At 40.7% G+C, this 13,044-nt stretch overlaps 2 protein-coding genes across 3 annotated transcripts; one reads left to right on the top strand and one right to left on the bottom strand.

The window, feature by feature from the left end:
* Window positions 1-649: 649 nt before the first annotated feature.
* On the top strand, window positions 650-6,191 carry LOC112188356 (protein RIK). 2 transcript variants are annotated; one of them, XM_024327453.2, is made up of 12 exons: window positions 652-873; window positions 1,367-1,601; window positions 1,852-1,950; window positions 2,060-2,094; window positions 2,179-2,254; window positions 2,597-2,728; window positions 2,811-2,888; window positions 3,409-3,502; window positions 3,595-3,712; window positions 4,073-4,616; window positions 5,259-5,487; window positions 5,649-6,191. In XM_024327453.2, exons 1-12 carry the CDS (start codon window positions 776-778, stop codon window positions 5,768-5,770), a joined length of 1,860 nt encoding a protein of 619 aa, XP_024183221.1. In that variant the 5' UTR covers window positions 652-775; the 3' UTR covers window positions 5,771-6,191. The 2 variants fall into 2 exon arrangements, with proteins under 2 accessions (XP_024183222.1, XP_024183221.1); XM_024327454.2 differs by lacking the exon at window positions 5,649-6,191 and having other exon boundaries at window positions 650-873; window positions 4,958-5,401.
* An 815-nt stretch (window positions 6,192-7,006) lies between these two features.
* LOC112188355 (exocyst complex component EXO70E2) lies at window positions 7,007-9,948 on the bottom strand. The gene is made up of 2 exons (XM_024327452.2): window positions 9,632-9,948; window positions 7,007-9,469 (listed from the first exon to the last, which is right to left on the bottom strand). The coding sequence occupies exon 2, from the start codon at window positions 9,195-9,197 to the stop codon at window positions 7,224-7,226; it is 1,974 nt and encodes a 657-aa protein (XP_024183220.1). The 5' UTR covers window positions 9,198-9,469; window positions 9,632-9,948; the 3' UTR covers window positions 7,007-7,223.
* Window positions 9,949-13,044: the final 3,096 nt, after the last annotated feature.

The following is a 13,044-nucleotide window of genomic DNA, read 5'->3' as shown; positions in this document are numbered from 1 at the left end:
CTTAGGATTGCAAAACGTATTTGGTCCTTGTCGTAGGATTGGAGACGAGCTTCAGTCCTAGTGCAAGCAAGCAGACTTGTAGGATTGCAGCGTGGTTGTGGAGTCACGGAATGGCGGAGTCGGGGGGGGGGGGGGGGGGGGGGGGGGGGGGGGTCGCGGAGTAGCGGGGTCGCAAGGTCGCGGGGTCGAGGGGTCTCGGTGTTGCGGGGTCGCGAGGTCGCGGGGTCTCGGTGTCGTGAGGTCTTGTTGTTGCGGGGTCGCAGGTGAGCGTTCGCGGGCGCTGCAGGGGCAGCGACACTAACCTGGTAGGGTTAGCGTTGAGTTACGATGAGGGGGAAGCTGCAGGCGGTAGTTGCTAGGCTTTTGAAGGCTACGATTTTAGGGTTTCAGGGTTAGGAGTTCGTGTTGATAACGTGTTTTAGGGAAACGATACTTGAGAGAGAATTGCTGTGTATTCTCATTGATAATAGGAGCCTCTTTATATAGAGGATTACAATGCATAGAATCTGAATCATACAAGAAAATGTAATCATACATTGAATAAGAATATCTAGATCCTTCTAATTTAACCCTATACCATTAGATCAAGTAACCTAGAGTTTAGGCCAGACACATAAATAAGGATTTAGTTGAATAGGTTGGAATTATTGTGAAGGACAAACTAGAAATTGTATAGAAAAAGTTGAATTTGGCCCGTGAGAGCGTAAAAAGAAAAAAGAAAAAAAGAAAGTAAAACTTGAAAACCAAAAGAACTCTGTTCTGTCTTCATCGGAAAATGACCGAAAATCTCTCCGGAAGGAACAGTAAACCACCGGCAATGACGGAGGAGAGCGGCGCTAGGGTTTCCAATGATGCATCGCAAACAAGGCAAAGGTATCATCATCATCTCTCCTATAATAACCAAAACCCTAATTTCTGTCATCCGCTTCAGAATTTCAATCTGTTCCGTATTTGCTTACGAGTTTCGTTTCGATTAGATGATTGAATGGGATGGTTTTGGTTTCGGTGAGTCTCAAGAATTTTGGTTTTGTTTGGTGTCACTTTGCATGTTTGAAATTTTACCAAGTTCGAAACTTTGAGCTCAGCTAGGTTATATGGATTGGGATCAAGGTGGAAGAATAAATATTGATATCGGAAGTTGTTTAGTTTGAAACAATCTAGACATGAGGACTTTGCTTTTCGCAGTTTTCGCGTTGTTTTGCCGAAGTTACTGAAGATTGTCAGTGTTTATATTTAGGTCCCTTGTGTTATTTTGTGAATTGTGATTTAAGCTTGACCCTTGTTGCAATGTCATTGCTCATTTGTGTTTCACCACAATGTCGTAACCTTTTGCGTCTTGCGTCTTGCGTCTTGCGTCTTGCAACAGAAAGAAAAGAAAGTGGGATCAACCGGCGGAGTCATTGGTTTCAGCTGGTTTAGCGGTGCCTGGGGCGCTCCCATTAGGCAATGTGGGATTGCTTGGTGGGATGACGCTTCCCGGTGTAAGTCCAATGTCCGGTGCGATCAATCCACTTGCTGCTGGCTTTCCTACTGTACCGCAGGCGTATCAGGTGCCTCTGATACCGCAGCAAGCTGCAACAGTTATCCAGAAACTAATACAAGTGAGATACCTTACGCTTGGATTTTGCTGCATTTTGTTGATTTTTTGAAGAAGCATTGTGATTGTAACTGTCAGCACCATTTACAATTACTTTTGGGATATGCGTTGTCTTATTACCATGTATATTATGGTTTTCATTGGCTCCACATATGAGTTATTTGTTATTTTTCCTCATATTTCAGCTGACATTACAATTATTTTTTTCCAAATTTCTTCTTTGCAATTGATGTGCTGAATGATTTGCTATATAGCCAAAGATCCAAGATGAGTTAATAGCACGAGAAATTGTTATTAATGATGCAGAGTCTTCTATTCGGTACAAGCTGACAAAACGCCAAACACAGGAGGAGGTGAATGTTTTTGATTTTTTTTATTCTTTTCTGTACAGAAAACTGTTTTAGTGTTAGTTCGTAATCGATGGTTCTTTTGCTTGAGATTGATTGTGCATGATACATGCAGATCCAAAGGTGCACTGGTGCTGTGGTGATAACAAGGTTCGTTGGTTTACAGTGGCACATTCATAGTCGGCTTTTTCCTCATGTATCGTGTATGTAATGCATATATGATTGAATTTTCAGGGGCAAGTATCATCCACCAAATGCGTCAACTGATGGTGAAAAGCCATTATATCTTCATATTTCTGCAGGGGCTAATGTAAGTACCTTGGTTTCATCTGTTGACATTATTTTTTCTGTGCACATTACTGCTTGTGATAGATGTATTATGTTTGATGATAAAGGTTTACAATTATTCTGGGATATTTGGGTAAATTAGGTTTATCCACACGATTTGGTAGTTCTTGTCTAAAATATTTTGCAGATTTGCAGAATCACCTTCAAAATTATTTTAACATATTCTAGATGGTTATAAAATCATTATTGTAGTAATCTGCACCCTATCACCTTTTGATTAGAGACATCATAAGGTTTAAACTGTACTTCAGTATGAGTTCTCATGGAGGATTTATTTGCTTTCATCATAATCATGACTTGCTAGATAAAAGAGACGACAGAACGGATTTTAGCAGTTGATCGTGCTGCTGCCATGGTTGAAGAAATGTTGAAACAGGGTCAAAATTTACATCCCTTGTCATTGTCGTCTCTTTCTACCGTGAGTAATGGACTGAAGGTATGTTTCCATTAAATGTCATCTTATGAATAGTATGGCAAATTGCTGGCGTAAATTCACTGATGTAAACTGGTTTACTCAGGAACCAAGCACATGTGCATATCTGGGCTTTGATGCAGATCCATCATTGAACATTGCTGCCCGTATACGTGGACCAAGTGTGAGTTCTTTTATCCCCCCTTCCCATACCACCTGTCCTATCAGTAACTTTTAGATAGTGCAATTCATCCTTTCAGGTGTGAGTTCTTTTACAAACCCCCACCCCCCGCCCCCTGCCTTTTTTTTTTTTTACTTCATGCATATGGTAGCTTCATCGGTGCTTGAAATTTGTGAGAATTTGTTTGCATTGTAGATTTTAAAAATCTGTATAATCAGTATAGCTCATTGCTGGGGTATGTTGTGGACTTCTTTGTTCACTTTTATAATATCAGTCTTTTGATCAGCATTTCATGTTTTAAAAAAATAAAATAAAACCATCCTAGTTATTGTGTTTAAATTGCTTCTTCAATTGCATATATCATTATGTTGATGCTTGTAATCAGGTTTAACTCTTACATTTTATTATAAAGTTTATCTTGCACTCGATGAAGATATGTGATTCTAATGTTTGAAGCTTTCTCTGACATCTCCATACAATGGGGAGAAAATGTTTTTGTGTCGGTGTCGGTTTGTAAATGCAGGACCAGTATATAAATCACATTATGAATGAAACAGGAGCAACTGTCTTACTCAGAGGGCGTGGTTCAGGAAATATTGATTGTTTACATGGTGAAGGTATTCCTTTTCTCATGCAGTATGATCTTGTTACAAGCCTGTTGATCTTATAGTAATTGTTATTTCATGTATTTCTTCTATCTTTCCTGCAGAAGGACAACAACCATTGCATCTGTTCTTGTCAAGTAATAATTTGAAAAGTCTCGAAGATGCTAGGCTTTTGGCTGAACATCTTTTGGATACAATCAGCGTAGAGTGTGGTGTCTCCAGGTAATTGAATTATAACTTATAGGCATTTCACAGTTAGACGTTCTCTAACTCTTATTACTAAATAAGTAAATATGCTGAGGGGGATTCTGTACTCGCTCTTTTAATTGCTACATTTATTTTGGAGAATGAAAGTATGGTTTACCTGTATTCCCAAACTTTCATATTTCATTTGCTTTTTGTATAAACTATCTTTTTCTTTTTTCATCCACGATGTGAAGTTAATTCTGTCTTGGCTGTGATTTTGCTTGACAATCCACTCTGGTTATGCTCATTGCCTGGACATGCAGTTTCCATTAGCTAGTTCCATTTGTACTGTAGCTTGTAATTACGTATATAACTTGTTGCAATTTTCTGTCATAGGGTTTCTTCATCTAAGGTTTATAGTGCTATTGCACCCCCACAGCAGGTATATAGTGCTGTTCCTCCACCACATCAGTTGTCGGCTGGAGTTCAGAGTTCTGGAAATGAGGTAAAGGCCATTACAACTTTGGCGTCTGCAACTGTCGGTCTTACACCAGCTCCCCCAGTTTCCTCAGTTGGGACTCCTGTGACCACTACCATTTTTACTCAAGGGACAGTATCTCAGTCTGGAGGATTTTCAAACGGTGTGCAATCTCAGTCAAGCAGTGGTGGTTGTCCACAACTTCCATCTGGTGGAACAATCTACAGTGGATATGGTGGGATATATCCTCAAGTCACACCTTTACAACAAGTTGCCCTGGCCCTTAGACAGTCAACATCCCCTATCACTTCTACAATTGCTCCCACAACATCAGTCCCAAGCACTGAACCAAAGTTGAATACGAAATTCAGTTCTGATTCTGAGAAGGAAAAACGGCCTCCACAAAGACGGAAGTTTCAGGAGTTACCAGTTAGTTCGAAGGGTCCTGCCAAAGTTCATCAGGTATCAATGCATGCTCCTTGGTGGTTTGTGTTTTGGGAAAAACATAAAAATAAAATTTGTTGAACTTAGTTGAACATAGACATACAAGTATGGAAATAGAAGTCTTTTAAGAGTTTCTGTGCGAGAGGCCAATAAGGTTTTGTTCTAACTGTTCTGAAGATTGGCCTTTGTTGTTGTTGTTGTCCTTTTTTTTTCTTTTTTCTTTTTTCTTTCTTTCTTTTCCAGCAGTAAGATGACAGTTTAAGTGATTATGGTCATAATTGCTACTTGTTTAATTGATTTTGTCTTCACCTTGATATAATTGAATCTTGTGCTGACTCTCTCATTGCTCGTTATTCCAGGTATTTTCTCTGACCTTCTATGAGGCTAACTGGCCGATACTGGACCTCTCTATTGGGCCATTGGTTTCTATTTTTCACAGGGTTTTCAAATTTTGGGGCACCATTCAATGGCACTTACAGCTTGAGAGCTTTCTCAAGCAGACGTTCTAGATTTCATACTGTCTAGTTTAATGTTTTTACTGGGCATGTTAGCAAAGCATGCAGCATTTTCTTTTTGTCAAGTCCAGCGTTGGGATTCTCCTTATTTTGGTTATTGAGCTATCAGCTTCTTTTTGGTTTCTTTCTCCCTAACTGAGTGCAGGAATTGGACTTATTAAAGCCACCTGAACTGGCATCAGATTTGGGTGTGAGAAATGTATCAACTATGCCAGCTCCAAAGAAATTGTTCCAGCAGGTTTCAAATGGAATGCCGCCACCGCCACCCAGAACCATGCCTCCACCTCCACCAAAATTTACATCATCAACACAGGTTGTTAAAGAGACTGACAAGAACAATGTTCTGAAAAAGACAAAATCTGATAATGTACCTGGTATGGCGGAAGACCTGCTCTGCTTTATGTTTACTGTTGGTGCTTCTTGTGTTAAAAATTTGATGGGAGTCTAGTTGTGTGTGTGTACGAGGGGGCCTATTAGGTACTGGGGGAATTATTTATTGTTTTCCTTATATGTGCTTCTGTTTGGTTATTATCAGATACTTTGGTCAAGCTCATGGAATATGGAGAAGATGATGATGACTCTGAGGAAACTGATGAACAGTCACCCAATAGCAACCCTGTTGCAGTAACAGCTCGAAAGCCTTTCTGGGCTTTATGAGTTGTCAGTTAGTGGAGAATGGTTTCAGATAATACATCAAAATGAATGAGCTCTTTCAACACCATGTTTTGGGAATGTTGGCACAATGAAGCTAAAGGCGTTGACCTTTGCTGTAGTGTGTTTTTCCAGTTAGGGATCTGTTGCGGCACTTACTGGTCACTTTTCTCGGGAGTCGTCTGCTAGTGGAAAAGCTGTGTTGTACTTGTATCTTATCCTGGTTCAAGTAGGTCGAGATTAGTAGCATAGTTGTAGTTTAAAAAGCAATTTCTTTTTCATTAGATTGTGAACATGCGTGCGGCACTGCAGATTTGTAAAAATGACATGACTTGCATATCGGTTTCTTCCGAGTATATTGGCTGTGATGTTCAGTATGTGTACATTCAGAATCAAGCTGGTTAGATATGACAAATTTTTTCTGGTATAAATTCACCGAACATTTCAGTCCATTTGTTTGGGATACCTTGTGGTTGGAAGAATTATCTGCTTGCTCGTGTATTTAAAAACTTTAGTAGCACGCATTGAATCTCTTTCCGATTTGCTGTGCCCTTCTTAATTGAATGAAAATGTGATAAGGAGGTTAGGGTGATCAAAGTTTCTGGTTGATCGTGACAGTTCATATAGACTAGGTCACGCATTGATGCACAAATGACAATTCTTGTTCGAGGTTACTTGGATCTGGCCTCAGAGTCCTTGACTCGGCCCTGATGGGGTCTTCTCCTCCACAAAATTATAGACGAGGCACCTCCCAATTCAGTGTCTATAAACATCTCTTACCGCTAGCAATAGCATCACCATTGACGAGATTTCCAACAGAAGCAAGCTTTTCAACTGGACAAGAAATTAGAGGTACAAGTCCAGTCCTTATCAATTGCCAAGTTATTTTAAGCGGGACACAAAACCCCTCACGGCTCAACTTGCAGGATGACCACATGCTTGACAATTCTGCAGGGTATTCATATGGCTAGTTGGGCACACAACTGGACAACTTCAAATATAATACCAACTCCTACCCAAAATCTACTTGACCTCATAAACAAACTGGAATACAATCATTTTATGGAGATTTGACTTGGTATTGACTATTGTGATGACTCACAACATGTCCCATTCTTAAATGGTCATGTTTCCAATTTGCAGAAGCATGTGGACTTTATCACAACATATATCTTCTCCATCTCATACTAAAAATAATAATAATAATAATAATAATATTAACAAAAGAAAAACATGGAGAAGTTTAATATAAACATTGCAGCATCCATTATGTAGTATCACATTGAGTACAGAGATCACAAAGTGAACATTTTCATCATATTACATTGCACAGAAGAAACTACTGAGAAAAAGAACCCATTAAACTGTTGATTAATCAAGCATACATTAGTAGAGTGGAACATAGAATAAAATCATTCCTCTGCTGTAAGTAACATACCAGTTCTTATTCATGATGATGTCACCTCCGGCTGGAATTTTGTAATAATTTTGAGGAACCTTCAAAGAGATCCATGAGGTAATTCTCCATGTCATCAGCACTGTACTTGATGAGCTTGTCACTTATGTCATTGGAGTGTCTTCCCACAAATGTCCTGTAAGCTTGGATCACATTAAGGGATGTCGAGATTTGCAAGTCTTCTCGAAGCTGAGGATCCGGAATGAGCCATGCCGACTGGACCTTGTATATCTCCTCGAAAGTAAGATAAAAGCTGCGGAGCCTTTCCTTGAGAAGGCTTTTTGAGATAGAATTTGACCCAGGATTTTGTATGCCCTCCTCTTTTAGCAAAGAAAGGATGTAACTCCAACTAGCTCTCTGGTAGCTCATCGCATGCTGTTGAAATTTCCTGTTGTGCTTTCTAATCCAATCATCTCCAAAGATAAGCCTCAATTCTGCCCCTTTAACCTTCTGAGCCATGTAATGTATATTGTTCATCAAAAAGACGTGTTGCAAAGAAGCATCCTTATATAACTTTGACTTCTCATCAAGATTGGCTTCCAGACTTGAAGCAAATGATAGGAACTGGTGAGCCATTGGGGATTTTCTGCCTGAAGAATCAGTGCTTTTGTTCTCCTCTTCTTTAGTTGGACTAGTGTCAGGAGACAACGAAATGGGATCGCCTTCATCGCAGTCCTTGAGAAGCAGATCAAGGGTCTGACCATAGTCTGTAAGAGTCCTCATGTAATTCATCACATATCTAGTCAGCGGGTGTATACCCCCACCTGAAACAGGGTTAGTGGAAGGGTTTGATGCAATGGCATTCTCAAATTCAATAACTGTTGCCTTCACAGAATCACCCAATCTCAGCAGGACATCATGACACTCCATGCTTACAGAAGAACCAGCCTCACCAAAGTATAAAGCATCTATATCGGGAAGAACATCCGCTAGCACCTCATACATGTCAAGAATGCGAACCAACTTTTCTGGCTGGTGAGGGCCGATAGACATGGCTTCGGCGAAATTGAGAAGCTGCAGTATTGAAGCCTTTGATGCCTCAACAAAACAATCTAGCCGAACAGGTCCAAGCTCCTCAAAAATCTGTTCACTGAGCCACTTCTCGCTAGCCAGATAAATCCGCACGAAAATCTTCATAACCCAGACCCATCTTCTGATTTTGGAATTCAAAGAAACCCACTCCATCTTCCGCACATCCTCAATGCTCAGTTTCTGAATTTCTAGATATGAGAGACACTCATCCAAGGCATCCCTTCGGAGGTTGGTATAAGCTTGGGTACATTCCTGATCATAGTTGCAATTGAACATCATATTTGCAATGCTCCTGAGGTCAGGAATAACTTCCGGGCGAACCAAGTCAATGATGGAATCCTCAGAGGCTCGGCTAACACTATCCCTTTGAAATGAGTCCTCAATTGAGTCATCCCCAAAAGACATCAATGAGTTCTCATCCACAGCATCCTCTTCGCATGAACGAAAAGACATGTGCTCCGGTGCACACGGCTGCCTGTTCTGAACAAGCATGTACCTGAACTCATCCTCCAGCCTAATCATCGCCGTTTGAAGAACATCATTCGCCTTGTGTAACAGCTCATACTTTTCATCATCTTTACTCAGACACAAACTCTCCAAACTTTCAATCAGCTGGTGAGCCTCCTCCACCGTGTTCAAGTACTCATTCGCCTCATTTGCGCTCGAATCCCATATCATAGTCTGATCCGCCTCCCACCCCAAGACCTTATCCTGAATCGAAGTAAGGCGAACTTCAATGTCACCAAAGTCCTCCACCTGTATCTCATTCAATGTGCTCCTATTAGTCATCAGGGAAGACAATTTGGTGCCAAGATCAGCCAAAATCTTCCTCTCACCGTTTGTAAGGTTCTTCTTCGAACCCAACGCCCTCGCTATGCTTTTGGCTGCAACAATCAAGTCCTCCCCAACCTCCACTTCAGGGTTTCCAGCTTTACAATCCCCCATGGCCAAAATGAACTAACAAACTCTGACACAAACCCAGTAACCCTACACTCCCAAACAAATTTGGCAATTGAACCAAAGCCTCCCTATTTCCTCAAATCACCAAATCAAAACACAACCACCCTCTTTGCTGGCACAACCCAAAAATCAATACTTTTGATTCCACTCAAATAGTCTAATATCGAAAATCGCAGAGACCCAATACAGAACACCATAGAACACTCGCAACAATTCTAGTGGGAACCCAAAAGAGATTTGAGGAAAAAGAACAAGTCCTGTCAATCATGAAGAAAAAAGGAGCAAACTTTTTATTATCTAAACCCAAAAAGCACCAGTCTTTTGAAAAGCTGGTCATCAGTGGGAAACAAGAAAATTAAAGTAACAACAGACAAACAAACCCAGAAGTTGAATAGACAAAGACAACAGGAAAAGCCTACCTCTTTTGCAGTCTCAAACCTTCAGCTCATCAGAAACCCCATAGATACACAAATCTTTGAACAAGAGAAGAACAAGATCTGGAAAAAAAAACACACGGTACGGAAGCGCTGACTAGAGAAATCAGAGGTGGACAGGACCAGAGTTTTAGGCAATGAATAATATGAGGGTGCAAATTGTGCAACTTTAGCTGGACTTGTAAATGGGTTTGAAAACTTATTGGTCGTCTTTTCTTTCTTGTTGAGAGCCGATTTTGACCTTTCTCGGTTCAGTCTGGTCCTGCATATAGGCTATCTATCCAAGTAGAAGAGCAAGACTGCGATGCTTGGAACGCGTATATTATTATTTTTAGCGACAAATGTAACATTATTATTAGAGACAAATGTAAATTGGAATATAATATGGTACTATGGTACGTATTTGAAAGTAGAATATGTGACGCACTTTTTTGTAATGGTACTGTTCACTCCTTTTTAACTCTAGTCGTCGATGCACTACTAGTTTGTGCACTATTAAATGGGATGTTAAATCGTCAATCGGTGTGATTTGTTCTAACATGTTAGTTGTAAAGTGATTTTAGTTAATCATTTAATCAAAAAGGCCACACATATTTTTTATTATTTTCTTGCTAATTAGAAATGAAGATTAGTTGTTGCGCACTTACTTGCATAATCTCAACTGTTATTGTAGTTGTTGCGTACTTACTTACGTAATCTCAACTGTTGTTGTATCATTTAGTCTATTAATATTAGTCTTTATTTTATAATTGGGAGGCTATAAGTTCAGTTGTTAATGTTGTAATAAAAGAAATAAGAAAATAAAGTAATAAAGAGAAAACGAGAGAGACGTTTGTAGCTAGATTACAATTGAAATTCAAGCTATGAAATAAGTAGATTATAACGGGAAGTAAAACTTCCATACCTAGTATTGATGCAAAAAAAAAAAAAAAAAAGATATAGTTGCAACAAAAACAATGGAGAATCGTCTGATTTGTGGTCATTATTGATTACATAGGCGATTGATGGGCATGGATACGATCACCTTCTCAAGGTGAAAAAAACAATCATGATCCCTCATTGAACAGTTGTCAAACGACGAAGTTTCTACCCAATCATATCGCAAGAAACCATGAGTTTTTGAAGATCGATTCGTGGTTTTAGTTGATCACATGGAAAATTAGTTTGCATACGACATCACTATCAAGATGAAATATACAACCTCCTTCCAAAATCAAACAATGGTCGAGCAATGAAATCTTAGAGCAAGTTCACCCGTAGTCAAGAAATGTCAAGAATTCAACCAGTCAAGTAACTGTTCACTGCCACTGGACATGGGTTTCCACCCGTTTTTTTTTTTACCAGTCAAGACTGTTCATTTTATACTGTTCATCGATTTTTTTACTGTTCATTAAGTGTTTTAACGATTTTGACATATGTCAAAGTGCTCGAGAATATTTTTAGAAATTTTCATAAGGTGAGATCCTCAATGTAAGAGTTGGATAATAAAGTACACGCCACGACGAGTTCGTGAAAATTTTCAGAGAATTATTCGGATCACCGGGCTATTTTTTGTGGTTGTCCGAACTTTTGAAATTTTGGGAAATTAATTTAAGAGAAACAGGTGGCGCGATCCTGGCCATCCACCTTTTTCCACCGATTGATCCTAGCCGTCATTGTGACATCTATTTAAAGTGGTGAACTGTGGGAGACAGGAAAATTCGAGAGAGAGAGAGCTCGGTGCTCTCTGACCCGAGACGCAGCGCAACCCGACCGGAAATCGCTCCTCCGGCCACTGCAGGCGACGCGCGGACACCCTCGTCTTCGTCTCGCTGTCGCCAGCAATCGCTTGCCCTTGGATCATCCATGCACTGAACGGAAACGGAGAATCAACGGCGAGAAGCAACGACTGCTCCGGCGGTTCTGTGATGTTTTCTGGCGACTCCGGTCTCCGATTTGCTTGCTTGTGGTATGGAAATTCATCCCCTCATCATGCTCTACTCATCTGTATAATTAGTTTTTCAATTCGATCGAGTTTTGACGAATGTGTTTCTGGGATCTTTCTGTCTCCGTTGTTCCTCGCTGCCGGCCACTTCTCCGGCTTTCTGGGCTTCGCTTCTTACTCTATTGCAGCTCTAGACGAGAAATTTTGATGCTTTTTGGTGCTGACATCACCCACGTTCAGGGCTGGGCCGAGCTGGCTCTTTGACTTGGCTGGGCAAGAAAAATGTCAAGCCCTTGGCTTCGGTCAAGAAAGTCAAGATTTTGCCCGGTCAAGAAGCTACCGGTGGAGCTGCATTTTTCTCCTCCATGGTCACCACCTCAGCTTTTCCTAGCCGGTGACCGGTCAAGAAGCAACCGGTGGACTTGCTCTTAATATGATTGAATTTGGCTTGAAAATTTACTTTTTAGGTGTTTGAATTTAGAAACAACAGACATTGATTGAATTTTTATAAGTTAACTAAACTAGTGTTTTAAAAATGTCATTTTCTATGGTATTTAGAATAAAAATTAGGGGTCGTGACCACTTACCCAATTTTAGTCTAACAATTGCCCACTTGCTCCACCAAGAGTTTTTTAACCTCATTTACCCAATCTAATTTTTTATGACAGTTTTGCCCTTAACTCAATTAATTAATTACATGTGCATCTGGTATTTCTCTCTCCCCCCGATCTGGTATTTCTCTTTCATCCCCCATTCTTCATCCTCTCTCTCTCTCCCCGATCTGCTCTCTCTCTCTCTCTCTCTCATCCCAATTCTCTCTCTCTCTCTGACGCCTCAGGTGACTGGTCGCCCTATACCAATTTAAACCGGCGCAACAATTTGACCGTGATACGCGGCGATGGCGGCAGTCCTCTGTCGTTCCCCGTCGTCCTCCCCGTCGTCCGCTTGCAGAAGAAGGTATCAGCGGTCAGGCGGGTTCGGGTTCGAGCAGTCAGGTGGGTTCAATTGGCCTTTTTGATGCGCGCACCGAGGTTTGAATACATGGGCACCTCGGATTTCTGTGAATTCTGGGTGTGGAGGTGGAGGTGGTGGGTTCATGAGTCTGAGGCTGACAAGTCAAAGCTGACTGAAGATCGTTGAGTTTTAATGCATCGTCGATTTGGAGAAAAGGGTGGTGTTGTTCCCGTCCTCCTCCTCCGCGTCCTCTTCTGGTCTTTCTCACCGGAGATTCGTCCGCTTGGTTATTACCTCCGTCGTTCATGTTTCTACTGTTACAAACGCAACAAACAGCACACCACACAGACCAAACCGAAGATTATAAATAGGGCTTTTCTACATTAACTTTTGTCTTATTTGTTTGTTTTGACTTTACGTACTAAAATGTCAGGCAATGTGAGTAATCTGACATTGCAATGTAACTGTGGGGTTTGTTTGTTGGTCTACTGGGGGGCAGTAGACACATTATTGGCCCCCA

Source organism: Rosa chinensis, chromosome 2, assembly GCF_002994745.2.
Source record: "Rosa chinensis cultivar Old Blush chromosome 2, RchiOBHm-V2, whole genome shotgun sequence".
Lineage (NCBI taxonomy): Eukaryota > Viridiplantae > Streptophyta > Magnoliopsida > Rosales > Rosaceae > Rosa > Rosa chinensis.
The sequence above is the reverse complement of the archived record's forward strand: the minus strand, read 5'-3'. Positions and strand labels throughout refer to the sequence as shown.

Coding starts and splice junctions, on each gene's coding strand:
- LOC112188356 (XM_024327453.2), top strand. CDS start 776: ATGACCGAAAATCTCTCCGGAAGGAACAGTAAACCACCGGCAATGACG. Junction 874..1,366: donor GCATCGCAAACAAGGCAAAG/GTATCATCATCA, acceptor GTCTTGCAACAG/AAAGAAAAGAAAGTGGGATC. Junction 4,617..5,258: donor GTCCTGCCAAAGTTCATCAG/GTATCAATGCAT, acceptor AACTGAGTGCAG/GAATTGGACTTATTAAAGCC.
- LOC112188355 (XM_024327452.2), bottom strand. CDS start 9,197: ATGGGGGATTGTAAAGCTGGAAACCCTGAAGTGGAGGTTGGGGAGGAC.